At 42.6% G+C, this 15,802-nt stretch overlaps 2 protein-coding genes across 5 annotated transcripts in view; both read left to right on the top strand.

Annotated features, from left to right (window-relative positions):
- LOC139025736 (basigin-like) overlaps window positions 1–15,802 on the top strand; it is a 33,148-nt gene that overhangs the window by 13,592 nt on the left and 3,754 nt on the right. For 2 of the 4 annotated variants that reach the window (XR_011477356.1, XR_011477354.1), the window contains one exon: window positions 7,335–7,415. The exons of 1 other annotated variant lie outside the window; for it this stretch is intronic. Coding sequence is in view for 1 of the 3 variants with exons in the window: in XM_070440927.1 (XP_070297028.1) it covers window positions 6,105–6,359; window positions 6,476–6,739; window positions 6,985–7,081; window positions 7,170–7,224 (671 nt within the window). In the remaining 2 variants the exon portion in view is untranslated. Of the gene's footprint in view, window positions 1–6,104; window positions 6,360–6,475; window positions 6,740–6,984; window positions 7,082–7,169; window positions 7,225–7,334; window positions 7,416–15,802 lie in introns of those variants that run through there. One more of the 4 variants, XM_070440927.1, reaches the window with a different exon arrangement.
- On the top strand, window positions 9,888–15,402 carry LOC112075475 (B-cell receptor CD22-like). Its single transcript, XM_070440926.1, has 7 exons — window positions 9,888–9,932; window positions 12,802–12,879; window positions 13,165–13,509; window positions 13,866–14,069; window positions 14,246–14,584; window positions 14,667–14,915; window positions 15,194–15,402. Exons 2-7 carry the CDS (start codon window positions 12,825–12,827, stop codon window positions 15,400–15,402), a joined length of 1,401 nt encoding a protein of 466 aa, XP_070297027.1. The 5' UTR covers window positions 9,888–9,932; window positions 12,802–12,824.

The following is a 15,802-nucleotide window of genomic DNA, read 5'->3' as shown; positions in this document are numbered from 1 at the left end:
GTTTGAATTATGTATTTGAGTGTAACAGAACTCATATGGCAGGCACACTTCCAAACAGGAAGTGAAAATTCTGAAAAGGGTCGATGTGAAAGTCGCCTATTCAAATCCCTGTAATTTATGGATCTGTTTGCACTTCATACACCTTCCACTAGATGTCAGTAGAACGTGGAATGAAGCCTCTAGTGTGATGTGGGGCTGGATGGGAGCTATTTGAGTCACTGGTCTGGCAGATTGCCAGTTCCTGGCCACGCACGCTAGCCATGGGATTGGCATGTGTGCCATTAGTTATACAGACATAAAGAAATGCTCCGGTTGGGACGTTATTGGAATTATATGATAACAACATCCTGAAGATTGATTCTCTACAAAGTTTGACCAGTTTATTCGACTTGTAATATAACTTTTTGAAGTTTTCGTCCGACGTTTGCTTTCATTTGCGCCGGTGTTTGGACACGTGTACTACACATGCTAGCTAAAGTTGCTAATATGACATAAGTAATGGACATTATCGAACAAAAAAACGATTTATTGTGGAAATAGGATTCCTGGCATTGCATTCTGATGAAGATAATCAAAGGTAAGGGAATATTTATGATGTAATTTCGTATTTCTGTTGACTCCAACATGGCGGAGAAATGTTATTTATATTTGAGCGCCGTCTCAGATTATTGCATGGTGTGCTATTTACTAAAGTTTAAAAAAAATCTGACACAGTGGTTGCATTAAGAACCAGTGTATCTTTAATTATATGTGAAACATGTATCTTTCATCAAAGTTTATGATGAATATTTCTGTTAGATGACGTGGCTCTCTAAAATTTCTCCGGATATTTTGGAGCCATTTCTGAACATGGCGCCAATGTAAACCGAGATTTGTGGATATAAATATGCACATTATCGAACAAAACATACATGTATTGTGTAACATGATGTCCTATGAGTGTCATCTGATGAAGATTATCAAAGGTTAGTGATTAATTTTATATCTGAGCAGGCAAGAAGAGGAGATGCCTATTCTGCCCCCCAAAGAAGGAGTGTAAATCAAATAATATGTGCTGCACGTGTGAGAAATACATCTGCAAAGTCCATGCACACACACTTGCATACTGTCCTACATGTGTTAATTAGAGTTGATTTTTTATTTTGTTTTTATTTCACCTTTATTTAACCAGGTAGGCCAGTTGAGAACAAGTTCTCATTTATAACTGCGACCTGGCCAAGATAAAGCAATGCAGTGCGACATATACAACAACATAGAGTTACACTCAGCTGCAGTCTCAGGTGGATCAGGACAAGATTCAGCCCCCTGAACAGCTTTCACAAGCGCTGCAGAGGCTGCTGTGCAGGGGAGGCGCTCCCTTCTTTGAAAGTTGCGAGATTACAAGTGCCTTTCCCAGCTGCTCCAGGAACACTCTCCTCTTCTTCCGCTTATCAGGCATCAGGTAGGGTTGATCATGATCTTGTTTCACGAAGGCATTGTATGAGGACACATCAATGATGTTATGGAAGATGACCAGGGTCCAGTGGGCAGTCATCCTCCTGCAGCTGTAAGTTCCAATCACCTTGTCCAGGTTGTCCACACCTCCTGTGTTGTGGTTGTAGTCTAGGATGAAGGCTGGCTTCCTGTCCTCACGATCACTGATCTCAGCCATTTTGTGCAGTGTGCTCAGGAGGACCACATTCTTGTTCCTCTTTGGGATGTAAGAAAATAGAGAGGTGGTGGGGGTGGAGGCAAACTTTGATGAGAAGGCCTTTCTCCCCCTTGTTGTGAGGACTTCAGGGGGGAGCTCAGGCTTGTTCTTTCTAACTGTGCCAACCATGGTGATCTTCCTCTTCAGGAGCTGCTGGTTGAGTTCATAAGAGGTGAAGAAATTGTCACACGTGACATTGTACCCCCTCTGTCACATCAAGCACAACACACATCCCCTGGTTCTTCTCCGGGCCTCCACTGGTCGGCTTCCCTGGATAGACTTGCATCTTCCAAGCGTAGCTGGTTTGTGTGTCACAGGCCATCCATATCTTGATGCCATTCTTTGCTGGCTTGCTGAGCATTAACTGCCTTTTTTTGACAAAAGAGATTACTATCATTAAGTAGTATCAGTGTCACAGAAAACAATCACATAAATCAATGATATTACAGCAATAAATAATAAAATTAACAGCAAAAATCACTTACATAACAGATATGAAAATAAAAATGTACCTCTGAATGGAACCAGTTGCTCATCCACTGTTACTTCAGGCCCAGGGTTGTAAAGGTATGGCAGATGCTCCACCCACCTCTACCAGACCTCTCTTATGGCCGCCAGTTTGTCTCTCACACGTCTTGCAGGTCTTGACTCATGGTTATCAAATCGTAGCATTCTTGAGAACGTGTGAGAACGGAAAATCGCCCTTCCACTCTCTGCATTCCAGAGACTACATGTAGCCTCGCCTCGGGACCTATACACATCCCATTAAGATTAGCAGCCTCATGTAGGCACGCAGGTCAATCTCATCCATCCTTTTCAGTTGTCTCCATATTTATGGAAACCCACAAAAGTTGTCATCTCCAGGATGATTTTTTCGATGGCTGGTGTGATGAACATGTAGAATGTTGAGGCGACGTCCTGGGCAACTGCATGTCTTGTGGGCTCTGGTGTCATCCTTATGACATTTTGTGTTGACATCCTGCCCTGGTTGTCATATGGTGACAAGAACCATGCTATTTTTCTGTTCTTTGACAAAAATTGGGGATTTCATCTTCATCTGAAAATGATGCATTGTGCTCTGGGTTGTATTGTTTCCCATCTTCTTCTTCTAATACCTCATCTTCTTCTAAATCATTGTTCTCTTGTTCCTCCTGGACATCTGAAAAAATCTGATATACGACCTGCTGGGCACTGAAACATGCACTCATGGCTTAAACAAAGAGAGAAGTGGGGGGACTCAACTGCAGCACCTTTATAGTATCTGACTGCATTCCCCATTAGTAAACAATGCTTTCAAACAATGTTTATTTTGTCTGAAATTGTTTTTATTTTGTCTGTGAACTTGAGTCATGTGTGGGTTCATGAAGGGGAGATGCTGCACATGCACAAACAAGTTTTGTCTGAGTTCAATCAGTAGCCCACATATTCTTCTCAATTTCTCATTGTGAATGTGTGTGTGTGTGTGTTTTATTTTTTATTTAACCAGTTTAGAACCAGTTGAGAACCATTTCAGGCCAGTTGAGATGTCACGCCCTGACCATAGAGAGCCTTTTTTATTCTCTATTTTGGTTCGGTCGGGGTGTGACTAGGGGGGTTGTTCCTATCTAGGTTGTATAGTTCTATGTTGGCCTGGTATGGTTCCCAATCAGAGGCAGCTGTTTATCGTTGTCTCTGATTGGGGATCATATTTAGGCAGCCATTTCCCCACTGTGTTTTGTGGGATCTTGTTTCTGTGTAGCTGCCTGTGAGCACTGCTTGAGCGTCATGTATCTTTTATTCTTAGTTTTTTTGTTCGGTTCTCTGGTAATAAAAAGATGTCGAACCGATTCCACGCTGCGCTTTGGTCTGAGTATAATTACAACGACAATCGTGACAGAAGATCCCACCACAACAGGACCAAGCTGTGTGCCCAGGAGGAGAGAGTATTCTGGACGTGGGAGGAGATCTTGTAGGGGAAGGGATACTGGACTTGGGAGGAAATTATGGCAGGACAGGATCGCCTTCCTTGGTGGCAGATAAAAGGAGAGAAGGGAGGACAGAGACAACGCCGGGGTTCGCGGCCAAAAGGAAAGCCCAAAAGACAGCCCACATTTTTTTGGGAGGGGGAGCACACGGTCTGGAACCTCCTGCGACGGTCCGCAGTCCGGAACCTCCTACGACGGTCCGCAGTCCGGAACCTCCAACGACGGTCCACAGTCCGGAACCTCCTACGACGGTCCACAGTCCGGAACCTCCTACTACGGTCCACAGTCCGGAACCTCCTACGACGGTCCACAAGGCCGGAGCCCTCCTTTGCACCCGTGACCAGTCCAGGCACGGTGTCCAGTTCAGCTCCAAGGCCGGAGCCTTCCTCTGTGCCGGTGCCCAGTCCGGGCACGGCGTTATACCCGGCTCCATGGCCGGACCCATGGTCTGGGCGGGGGCAAAGACCCGCACCAGAGCCGCCACCGACACTAGTCCCCCCCTACCCTCCCCAGTTGGTATCAGGTTTTGCGGCCGGAGTCTGCACCTTTGGGGGGTACTGTCACGCCCTGACCATGAGAGCCTTTATTATTCTCTATTTTGGTTAGGTCGGGGTGTGACTAGGGGGGGGGGTGTTCCTATCTAGGTTTTTTTTCTATGTTGGCCTGGTATTGTTCCCAATCAGAGGCAGCTGTTTATCGTTGTCTCTGATTGGGGATCATATTTAGGAAGCCATTTCCCCACTGTGTTTTGTGGGATCTTATTTCTGTGTAGTTGCCTGTGAGCACTGCTTGAGCTTCACGTATAGTTTATTCTTTATTGTTTTTTGTTCGGTTCTCTGATAATAAAAAGATGTCGAACCGATTCCACGCTGCGCTTTGGTCTGAGTGCTACAAAAACAACAATACAGAGTTACATATAAACAAACGCAGAGTCAATAACACAATATATCAATCTATGTAGTGTCTGAAATTGTTTTTTTGTGTGTGTGTGGGTCTTTGTGGTGTGTTAATGATTTTATAACTGTCGGGTCAAAAATGACATTAAGACAATCTTTGTACCCTGGTGGTGTACAGCTTTCATGGAAATATGAACAAAGGCAATGTTTTTCTAATGTTGGGGTCACTCTAGGAAAAGTCAATTTCAAGTTGAAAAAACATAATTTAAGAAGTTTTCTCTGCTGTTAAACAGTGGCGGGTCATTTTTTACCCTAAAGACAACACAAGGGTTAAATAGACAGACGTAGACAGACATGCAACACGTCACACACATTACATACATAGTACAATAGACTTACAGACAGACAGTATTCACATAGACAACCATATAAGCTTCAGGCTGTGACCATAATACTTGATTGGTTTAATTACGTTATTGTCATTTACCCTGTATTCAGACCTGCAGGTGAAGGTGACTCCTGCCACAGAGGCAGGGAAGGTGACACTGACCTGTATCACCACCTGTACTCTGACTGACAACCCCACCTACATCTGGTACAAGAGCGGTACCATAGTAAAGGAGGACACTTCCAGACTGTACTCAGACTACTTTAGTGATGCAGACAGTTACTCCTGTGCTGTAAAAGGCCATGAGGATCTCCTCTCTCCTGCAGTGTGTGAGTCTGGACTTTTTAATTAAGATGTTATATAAATATAGTTTAGTTCAGGTTGTGAGACTAATGTCAATGAATCACTAAATACTGATCATTATTTAATAATGATGGTTTTCACTACTGTAAACTATTTAACTAGTTGTCTTCTACTTTATAAACAACATCAGTGTATACTGGTAGATATTGTAATTAAAGATTTATAAAAGGTGTTCTATTGTCTTCTTGTATTTCAGGTCAGAAGTGTTGGAGTGTGACTTACACCCATCAGAGGATCTGTGCCTTAAAGTGGTCAACAGTGGACATATCCTGCTCTTATACATATCCCAGTTATCATGAGATCAAACAAGCTTTCTGGTTTACTAAATGGTCTGGTATGGATGCTGAAGATCTGAGCTCAGTGCCAGGGTATGAGGGTCATATAGAGTACCTTGGGGATATGAAGAGTGACTGTACCCTGAGAATCACAGACCTGAGATTGAGTGACTCTGCTGTGTACAGGTTCAGATTCATAATATCTGGGGGAAGGTTTTCTGGCTCACCTGTCTCCCTGACTGTCACAGGTAATCTGTCACACATCTCACATCTATGACACATATCTAGATAGATGTAATGTGAGTGTTGTTTTGTATGTATGCTAATGCATTTGATGTGTGTGCTTCAGTGTATGCTGTGATTTTAACTATGCTTTTTTATGCTAATGAGAATGTTTTTTTGTAATGACCTTATTAAGGGCAGTTATACAGACATTGTAGTGGTATGTCAGTGAAATAACAAGTGTAGTATTTCACATAAGAGGACATATATAGGAGGAGAATAATCATTTGTTTCATTTTACTCTAGATGTTGTGTTGGTGATGGATCCTACATCTGTGTCAGAGAGGGAGAATGTCACACTGACATGTAGAACCAAATGTACACTGGACCCCATCACAGCCTACAGTTGGTATAAGAATGGACAGCCTATACCAAACAGCAACACCTCCTCTCCTGTCTATATCCTATTCTCAGTCAGCAGTGAGGACACAGGCAGATACTCCTGTGCTGTAGAAGGCCATGAGGATCTCCCCTCTGCTGAAGAGACTGTCACTGTCACATGTAAGTACATTGGGTTTAAATCTTTAGTTTGCTATATTAACATTGTAGTGGCAGATATTAGCTATAAATGTAAACACAAACATTGCTATAAATATATCCACTGTCTTTTATACCAGATGGCCCAAAGAACACCTCAGTGTCAGTCAGTCCCTCTGGTGAAATAGTGGAGGGCAGTTCAGTGACTCTGACCTGYAGCAGTGATGCCAACCCACCTGTGGACAAATACACCTGGTACAAGAAGAACGTAACCTCACCAAAAGCATCAGGACAGAGTTACAGCATCACTAACATCATCTCTGAGGACAGAGGAGAATATTACTGTGAGGCCCAGAATGGAAGAGGATCTATGAACTCTACAGCTCAGATGATCATTGTAGCAGGTAAAGTTCCATCTTCAAAACAAAATTATTTTCAATAAGAAATGATGTTTCAAGCTAATCTTCTCATAGTCTGCCTTATTACACTTTGGTTTATAACTATACATAGGCTTCTATAAACAAGTATTGCATCAAGCATAACTATACATAGGCTTCTATATACAAGTATTGCATCAAGCATTTCATATTGCTGTATATTAATGTTCAGTTTATAACAACGTACTAATATCATCTATATTATCTTTTAGGGAAACAAATCTCAGTTATGACTGTAGCTGTAAGAATCATAGTGGTTGTTCTGGGTGTCATACTGGCTTCATGTCTCTCTGGCTTCATGTGGTTCAGGTGAGTGAAAATGCTTATTTTAAAGATTATTTCACTTTATTTTCTTCATTACTGTATTAATATATTAATTAACTAATGTGCAAAACAGGAAGAAAGTCTCCAAATCCATCTCTGACACAAGACACACAGCAGACAACGGACAGGTGAGTCTGTTCAAACAGATGTAAGATCATGTTTATTGCTTTGTGGGACATTTCCACTCCTCATGCTGTCTGTCCCCAGGTCTATTTATGTTGTCCTCTCTTCCCATCAGGGAGACTCTCGTCCAGTGTATGACAACATCTCAGGCATGGCCATGACCTCTACTGCAGCACAGACAGTGGCCACCGTCGACATTCACTACGCCAACATCCACGTCTCTCTCACTCCAAAAACAAGGAAGTGCCTCTGTACTCCACCGTCCAACTGCCTCAACACCAGAAACAGGAGGTCCAGTACGCTGCTGTGAAATTCAACCTCTCCAGTGCCACCTGGTGAGCATAACAACAGATTTTTACTTTGTCAGCTCAGGGATTCGATCCAGCAACCTTTTGGTTACCAGCTCAACACTCTAACCACTAGGCTACCTGCCAGCCCGTAGAACATTGTGAACACACAGACAGCAGCAAGTTCATTCATATGCTGCTGATTATTGGAGGAGTAGACAAAGTCATTAAAATAAGCATAACAGTTGACCCCTAGTGACCCCTCATTGGTCCCTGAAAACTCCCTCCATCACTATCTGAAGGGTTGAAGGAGAATGCTTCTTGTCAAATGACATTTCATTGAACTCATACTATGGTGTAACAGTGGACATTTTGAAAAGTCACCGTTTTAATGTCTAAAAGGTTCCAGGGGTATTCTTCAGGCCAAATGACATTTCCTGAAGCTACAAACCCAATAATGGACATTGCAAGACAATTACTATGACATATCTATAATGGAGTGATGTGATGTTGGTTTTAAGGAATTGTTCTGGTTGCATTCCAAATGGCACCCTATTCTCTATTTAGTTCACAACTGGTCAAAAGTAGTCCACTATAAGGGAGTAGGGTGCTATTTGGGACTCACTTTCAGTTTAATGGATGTTTCTTTCTCCAGGCCCGTAATGGAACAAGCAGTTGAGGAGGACCCCTGTGTTCTCTGTAGCACAGTCAATAAAAGCAGAACCAAGAAGACCTGAACACAACAAACCCAGAACCAAGAAGAACTGAACACAACAATCCCAGAACCAAGAAGACCTGAACACAACAAACCCAGAACCAAGAAGAACTGAACACAACAAACCCAGAACCAAGAAGACCTGAACACAGTGAAAACTTAATGAAAAAGGCAGGAGGGTACCTCGTACTTTGAGGTGAGTGAGGAATTGTTGATGGTGAGTAGGGGTTTGGGTATGTGTGAATACACCCCTGGTTGACGACCTCTCACTTTTATGTTTGAGGAAGTTGAGGGAATGGTAGAAGCACCCTCTGCTCCCCCTCCAGCCTCATTGGGGGTCTTGGGCCCCCCCTCATTCCACAGCAGCAGGGAGAACCCCGGGAGGTCGATAAGGCGGGTCACTTTACTCAGCACCAGTCTTCTCTGTGGAGAAGCTGAGTCACCAGAGACCTGAAGTGTTCCTACACTCTGAGAAAAAAGGGTTCCAAAAAGTTTTCGGCAGTCCCCACAGTAGAACCCTTTTTGGTTCCAGGTAGAACCCTGTTTGGTTCCAGGTAGAACTCTTTTGCATTTCATGTCAAACCCTCTGTGGAGAATATTCTACATGGAACTCAAAAGTGTTCGACCTGGAAGCAAAAAGGGGTCTACAATGGGTTCTCCTATGGCCACAGCCGCAGAACCGTTTTAGGTTCTAGATAGCACCTGTTTTTAGGTTCTAGATAACACCTCAGGTCTCTCGTGACTCAACTTCTCCACAAAGAAGTTTGGGTTCAAGATGATGAGCAGGTTGGCCCCCCAACCCACCACCACCCGAGAGGCCCCCCAACCCACTACCACCCCCTGCATCCTGGTTGATCACCATGTTACTGTACCCCTGGTGGAACACACACAGCTGATGAAGATCTAGGCAAATCTATAAACAACCGATATATCTTAACAATGACTCTCTACTTCTTTCTCTCACTCACACACACACACGCGCACACACACACACACAATGGTGTAGTGGTTAGCCAGATAGGAGAACTTGTACGTAGCCTATGTCAGGGTTCGCATGGATTTAGCTAACAAAGATGGAAACTCTAGCCAGCCAATGTTCACACCAATCCCATACTTAATTTCATGACATGAAGTGTGCACTTGCACACTTGGGAAAGGGTGGAGAATGGGGACCTCAGGCACCTTATTGCCAGTTTGATATTGAACCAAGTGGATGAGGATATGATTGGGACATATTAGTCTCCCTGGGCAGACGGGTTGCCTCCCACAATGTTTTAGCTGTTTCACAAGGTCTGGGATTTCCCAGACTAGTAGAAACATGTGAAGACTGGAGGCTGCAGTAATGTTGAGATGCCAGTAGGAGGAGCTCTAGTCTAGAACACTGGTACCTTCAGTTGCACATTGATGCAGCTGATGAGGGGTGATGGGAATGATGGGTCTTTTAAAAATGTAGGCCCACTCCTCAAAGAAAGAAATGCAACTATGCTGACTTTTGTCCATTTTCTATTTAGATACAGTAACATCGCTTTAGTGACATGCTGTTCACACATGTTAACACCCTGAATAGGCTACTTTTAAAATTTATCAACCACAGAACTCACACTTAGACTACGCCTGCTTCTACTAATACTTACAGTAGACTACTTCTTGTTTCCACGCAGTGACAGTACGTTGACTAACTGTACAAGACTTCTCCCCTTCACTTCACTCTGTAAGTACACTTGACAGTATCTTGAAATATAGTTTTTGGATATTTGTTTTTAGTCATTAGTCATATACTTGAGGGTAATGTATCATTTTACTTCGTGTTATGTTTTAGTTGTTACATCAGGGCCAGTATTCATAAAGTGTCTCAGTGTAGGAGTGTTGATCTACATAGTGATGAGATGATTAACCAGGATAAAAAAGACATGGAAATATATATTGAAATCCTTGCTCAGCGTAACACTGCAGTGTGTGTGTGTGCGTATGCATACAGGTGCGCACCCGTGTGTGTGTGTGACAGTGGTTTTAGCTGAGGGCCCTTTAGGACCAGACTGATAGAGAGTAAAAACTCCAAGGGCCTTATGGGCCTTCCCTACAAATGCTTTCTCTGTGTGTGTGTGTGTGTGTGTTCGTGTGTGTGTGTGTGTGTGTGTTCGTGTGTGTGTGTGTTCGTGTGTGTGTGTGTGTGTGTGCGTGTGTTCATGTGTGTGAGTCAGTTGCTGTTTTGCCTCACAGCTTGGGGATAGGAGCTATCATTGAACCTGGTGGTCAGTCTTTAGGCTGCTGTACAGCTTGACGGACCATAGAGGATGGAACATGTATTCTCCTATAATTGGTTGTTCTGAGAATAAAACAGCTTCACAACAATCAATGTAGAAATATGTGTTTACAGTACTACAGATCTGTTCAATACGTGGTTGTTGTTGTTGTTGATGATGATGATGAGGTCATTGTCCACCAGGAAGTAATTTTTGCATCATACAACATGTCAGCTTAAATAGACAGATGTAGACAGACATGCAACACGTCACACACATTGCAATAGACTTACAGTATTCACATAGACAACTGTCGTGACGTTGTATTAGTTAATGTGACGACTGTTGCTCATCGAATGATTAAAGGTTTCTAATTGCGTGATTAAATGAATCAAGCAATTATTAACTCATTAACCTGGGGCACCATGGGAAAATTTGTTTTATTGAGTTTCTATTTCCCAAATTAACTCAAAGAATATCAGAATATCGATTTTTCCACAGTCGCTAATTAATCAGTTTCCTCTACAGTCTCATTCTGAATCCGGGAATCTGCACGGACCCGGGTCCCACCAATGAGTTCATACCACACCAATCTTAGTTGATTATTTATTTACTAGAAAGCTAAAATGATGCAAAAATATACACATACACAAACACAGTCTAGGCTATTGATTAGAACTTAGTATAACGGGCCAACACACTATGGCGCGTGTTACCCAAAATGGGGATTTAAAAGAGAGAGAAAAAGAGAAAGTACATGAGATAAATATACATTTGGGTACATTTGTCAGCTATGCTTATTTTAACCCTAGCCTTGCCCCGAACTGCCGCTCTTATGGGTCAGAATATAATGATGTAGTTACGTGTTGGAGGTCTCAGATGTGAAGCTCCGCGTGGGTCGTTTAGGCTTCTCAATGACGCACTTGTCCGGCGCAACTCTCTGGTTGTCCTTACGATGTCAGTGTCCTTTTGGTTTAATGGTCTGTTTCCTCGCCCTTGCTCTGAAAGGGGTCTTCTGAGGACAGACAGCTCTGTAGCTCAGAGCTCACAGCGTAGGAATGAAACAGCGATTAGATACCACGATTCGATGGAGAGTGGAGGCTAGGTGGTCCGGCTTGAATTCCCCCACTTAGGCACAGCTATTCATCCGTAGCTTGGGTAGAAAAAAGATTTCTTTGTCTTCAACCTTGTGTTGCGTTTTGGGTTAGTTGACTATTCAGACCATGGCTGCAGCTCGGGTCACTTAGTCTGATATGTTACTTCTTAACTCACAGGTCTTATACCCTCGGGTCAGAAGTGGGCGTAACCGCCTTTAGGGCAATTCTCTGGGCGTACCAAGTTAAGAGGCAAGGTCGAGATTTTACTCAAATCCAATTTTAGACAAGTAACTTCACATTTCATCTTTACCAAAACATTCTCTTTGATTTGGACATTTTCCACACAAAGTACAATGTATAAACATCAAGCATATACTGGGAAAACTCTTAAAGTTACAATGTTTTCGTAATAACGTCATATATTAACCTTTAATAACAAAACAAAAATTACATAAATGTTCATATTCCATCTATCGTCATGACCACCACATGGTCATGGCCCACCACAACATCTTCAGACCCCTAGATCTCTCCTCCTCTGTTGGAGGTGAGAGATAATCTGTAGGGTTGTGGTCTCCTGTAACATGACCTGATCAGGACAGTCATGACACAGTCAATACAGCACAATAAAATACAACACAATATGAGCCTGGTTGTAACGGCTGTCTAATTCCTCCTCCTCGGATGAAGAGGAGGAGTAAGGGTCAGACCAAAACGCAGCGTTGAATGAAGACATAATGAATATTTATTAACGACAAGACGAACACGAAAAAACACTTGGAAAATACAAAACAACGTAGACAGACCTGAACTTGAGAACTTACATATACACGAAGAACGCACTAACAGGTACAGACTACACAAACGAACGAAAACACGAAACAGTCCCGTGTGGTGCATACAGACACAGACACAGGAACAATCACCCACCAACAAACAGTGAGAACAGCCTACCTTAATATGGTTCTCAATCAGAGGAAACGTCAAACACCTGCCCCTAATTGAGAACCATATCAGGCAACACATTTAACCCAACATAGAAACACATAACATGGAATGCCCACCCCAACTCACGCCCTGACCAACTAAACACATACAAAAACAAGGAAAACAGGTCAGGAACGTGACACTGGTTCATTTTCAGTAATGAGGCCCTGTACCCCATTTACAGTTTCTACTTCAATGTATCAGGTGGAGTTATTCACCAGCTATAGAGTGAGTTGTTGTTTATGTTTCTAAGACTGCAGGGTGGGAGATGCAACAATGGCCTTGAGAACAGCAGGAAGTGTGTTGGTGGTCTTTCTCTGGTCTGTGGCAGGTATGGTCTCATTCTTATCTTTTAGTTGCCCAGTTTGTCAAACTACAGACATTTCTAAAAGGATAACCATTTTTATGTTCTACTGACGACACATTTGGCGTCTCCACTTCACTTTAAACAGTTGGCTTTCTCATCTCACTGAGTGATGCTTATCTGTGGTTTCCATTCACACTCAACCAAAGAGTATCTATGTCTCAGCTCAGCAACTATGGAACAAAGTGTTAATGTGAGTCAAAAGACCTTGAACTTAATGTAACGTCCTTGTGATGTCTAACTCTGTTTCAGTGGTACTGAGTCAGAATGGCTGGAGTGTTACATACACCACTCAGAGAATCTGTGCCTTGAAGGGGTCATCAGTGGAGATATCCTGCTCTTACACATATCCCAGTGGTACAGTCACAACAACCTTCTGGTTCACTAAAAAGTATGCTGTGGAGAATTATGTGAGTCTGAGAGTTGACTCAGACTACAATGGTCGTGTGACGTACCGTAGTGATAAGACGAATGGACACACCCTGAGAATCACAGACCTGAGAGAGAGGGACTCAGCTGAGTACCAGGTCAGATTTATAACAGATGAGCCAGGAGGGAGATATTCTGGCTATCCTGGAGTCACTCTGTCTGTTACAGGTACAGTGATATTATATATAGTATTGATCTGTTTAATCACTCTGTCTGTTACAGGTACAGTGATATTATATATAGTGTTGATCTGTTTAATCACTGTCTGTTACAGGTACAGTGATATTATATATAGTGTTGATCTGTTTAATAACTCTGTCTGTTACAGGTACAGTGATATTATATATAGTATAGATCTGTTTAATTGGTTCTGGAAAATTGTCTTGATTTGTACAGAAATAATATAAAAATGAATGTATGGTATAATAGGAATGTCTGAATTAATGATTTGAGAATGTCCACTCCTGCCTCATTTGAACTAGACAACAGGTCATTGAGGGTTTTAATGTTGTTATCTACTCCAGACCTGCAGGTGAAGGTGACCACTACATGGTGGTCAACGACACTGACCTGTAGCACCACCTGTACTCTGACTGGTAACCCCACCTACATCTGGTACAGGAACAGTAAGATTGTACAAGAGGACTCCTCCCCCTCATACTCAGTCTACTTTAATACTGAAGACAGCTTCTACTGTGCTGTAAAAGGCATCAATACTCCTGCAGTGTGTGAGTGTGACTAATACACTTTTAAATTCTGTCAAAATCATCCAATAGATCATTGGTCAGTGTTGATGTGCAGTGAAACAGACATGAAATAGGGCTACTATTTCATTTAGATTAATGGTTGTTGATTTTACAGTTCTAAATACTTACACCATTTGAAAAATGTACTTGTGTTTCAGCTGTTGAGGGTCACAGTTATTTCCACGTGACTTACACCCATCAGAGTGTCTGTACCTTGAAGGGGTCATCAGTGGACATATCCTGCTCTTATACATTTCCCAGTGGTCATACAGTCTCTGAAACAAAATGGTACACAAAAGGAAAACTTGATGAGGCGCCTCAAATCCTGAACCCGGGGTATGAAGGTCGTGTGGAGTACCTTGGAAATATGCAGAGTGACTCCACCCTGAGAATCACAGACCTGAGAGAGGAGGATTCAGCTGAGTATAAGTTTAGATTCAGAACAGATCAGACAAMCTGGGAGCCCACCTYCCCTGGAACAACTCTGACTGTCACAGGTAACACTGCATGTCACATCCTATCAATACTGCAAACGATTACTTARTGATRTACTCAGTGTTTTAATMCYCTTTCATTTAGKTCTGCAGGTGAAGGKGACTCCTGYCACTGTGTCAGAGGGACAGAAKGTGACACTGACCTGTAGCACCACCTGTACTCTGACTGACAACCCCAACCCCACCTACATCTGGTACAAGAATGGACATGTAACCAACCAATCTAACAGTCTGTTCCTAAACCCAGTCAGCAGTGAGGATGCAGGCAGATACTCCTGTGCTGTAGAAGGCCATGAGGATCTCCCCTCTGCTGAAGAGTCTCTCACTGTCACATGTGAGTCTGTGTGATACATCTCCAGTTGTATCCTTTTAGTAACATCTTCTCTCATCTATTCTATCTGTTATTTCAATCTATGTCCAAGTTCCATGAATGTACTAATCTCACTACTGTAGTGACTACAAGTACTTCACAAACACTGTATTGTTACATTATTGTCTAAGTTACACATATTTATATAAATATTTCATTTATTTTAATTATACGTCCAAGTTCAATGATGCTCCTCATGTAAAGCTCTATGTATGAACAATGTGTTACATATTGTCCACCAGATGGCCCAAAGAACACCTCAGTGTCAGTCAGTCCCTCTGGTGAAATAGTGGAGGGCAGTTCAGTGACTCTGACCTGCAGCAGTGATGCCAACCCACCTGTGGACAAATACACCTGGTACAAGAAGAAGGCCATTTACCTCACTATCATCAACATATGTATTACAGGGAAACAAACCTCACAAGTCCTTGACTGCTCTCAGCTTCTGTAGTGAAGTCATTCACGTGTGGCTGTTCTGGTTCCTCATCCCTACTGTTCTCCTCTGGCCACTAATGCTTCGGTTCAGGCTAAGTTTCAGGGATAAAATCTGCAATTTCTTTGGTTTGTAGCATATTTTAAATGTAGCACTCTGATTAATTATTAGCTTTACATTAAATCATTGTTTTACAAAACAGGAAAAGCTCCAAATCCACCTCCAACACAAGAGACACAGCAGATGATGGCACGGTGAGTTGTTGAATCAAAGATGCTTGATGCACTGTGTGTATCTTTGTGGAACATTTTCCATCCTCATAGTTGTCTGTCTCTCTTCTCTCATCAGGGAGACTTCGACCTGTATTCCGATGTGTATGACAACAATCTCCGGCAAAGGCATGACACTGCGACCGTCG

This window comes from Salvelinus sp. IW2-2015, unplaced genomic scaffold (assembly GCF_002910315.2).
Source record: "Salvelinus sp. IW2-2015 unplaced genomic scaffold, ASM291031v2 Un_scaffold3187, whole genome shotgun sequence".
NCBI lineage: Eukaryota > Metazoa > Chordata > Actinopteri > Salmoniformes > Salmonidae > Salvelinus > Salvelinus sp. IW2-2015.
This window is presented reverse-complemented; position numbering and strand designations above follow the sequence as displayed.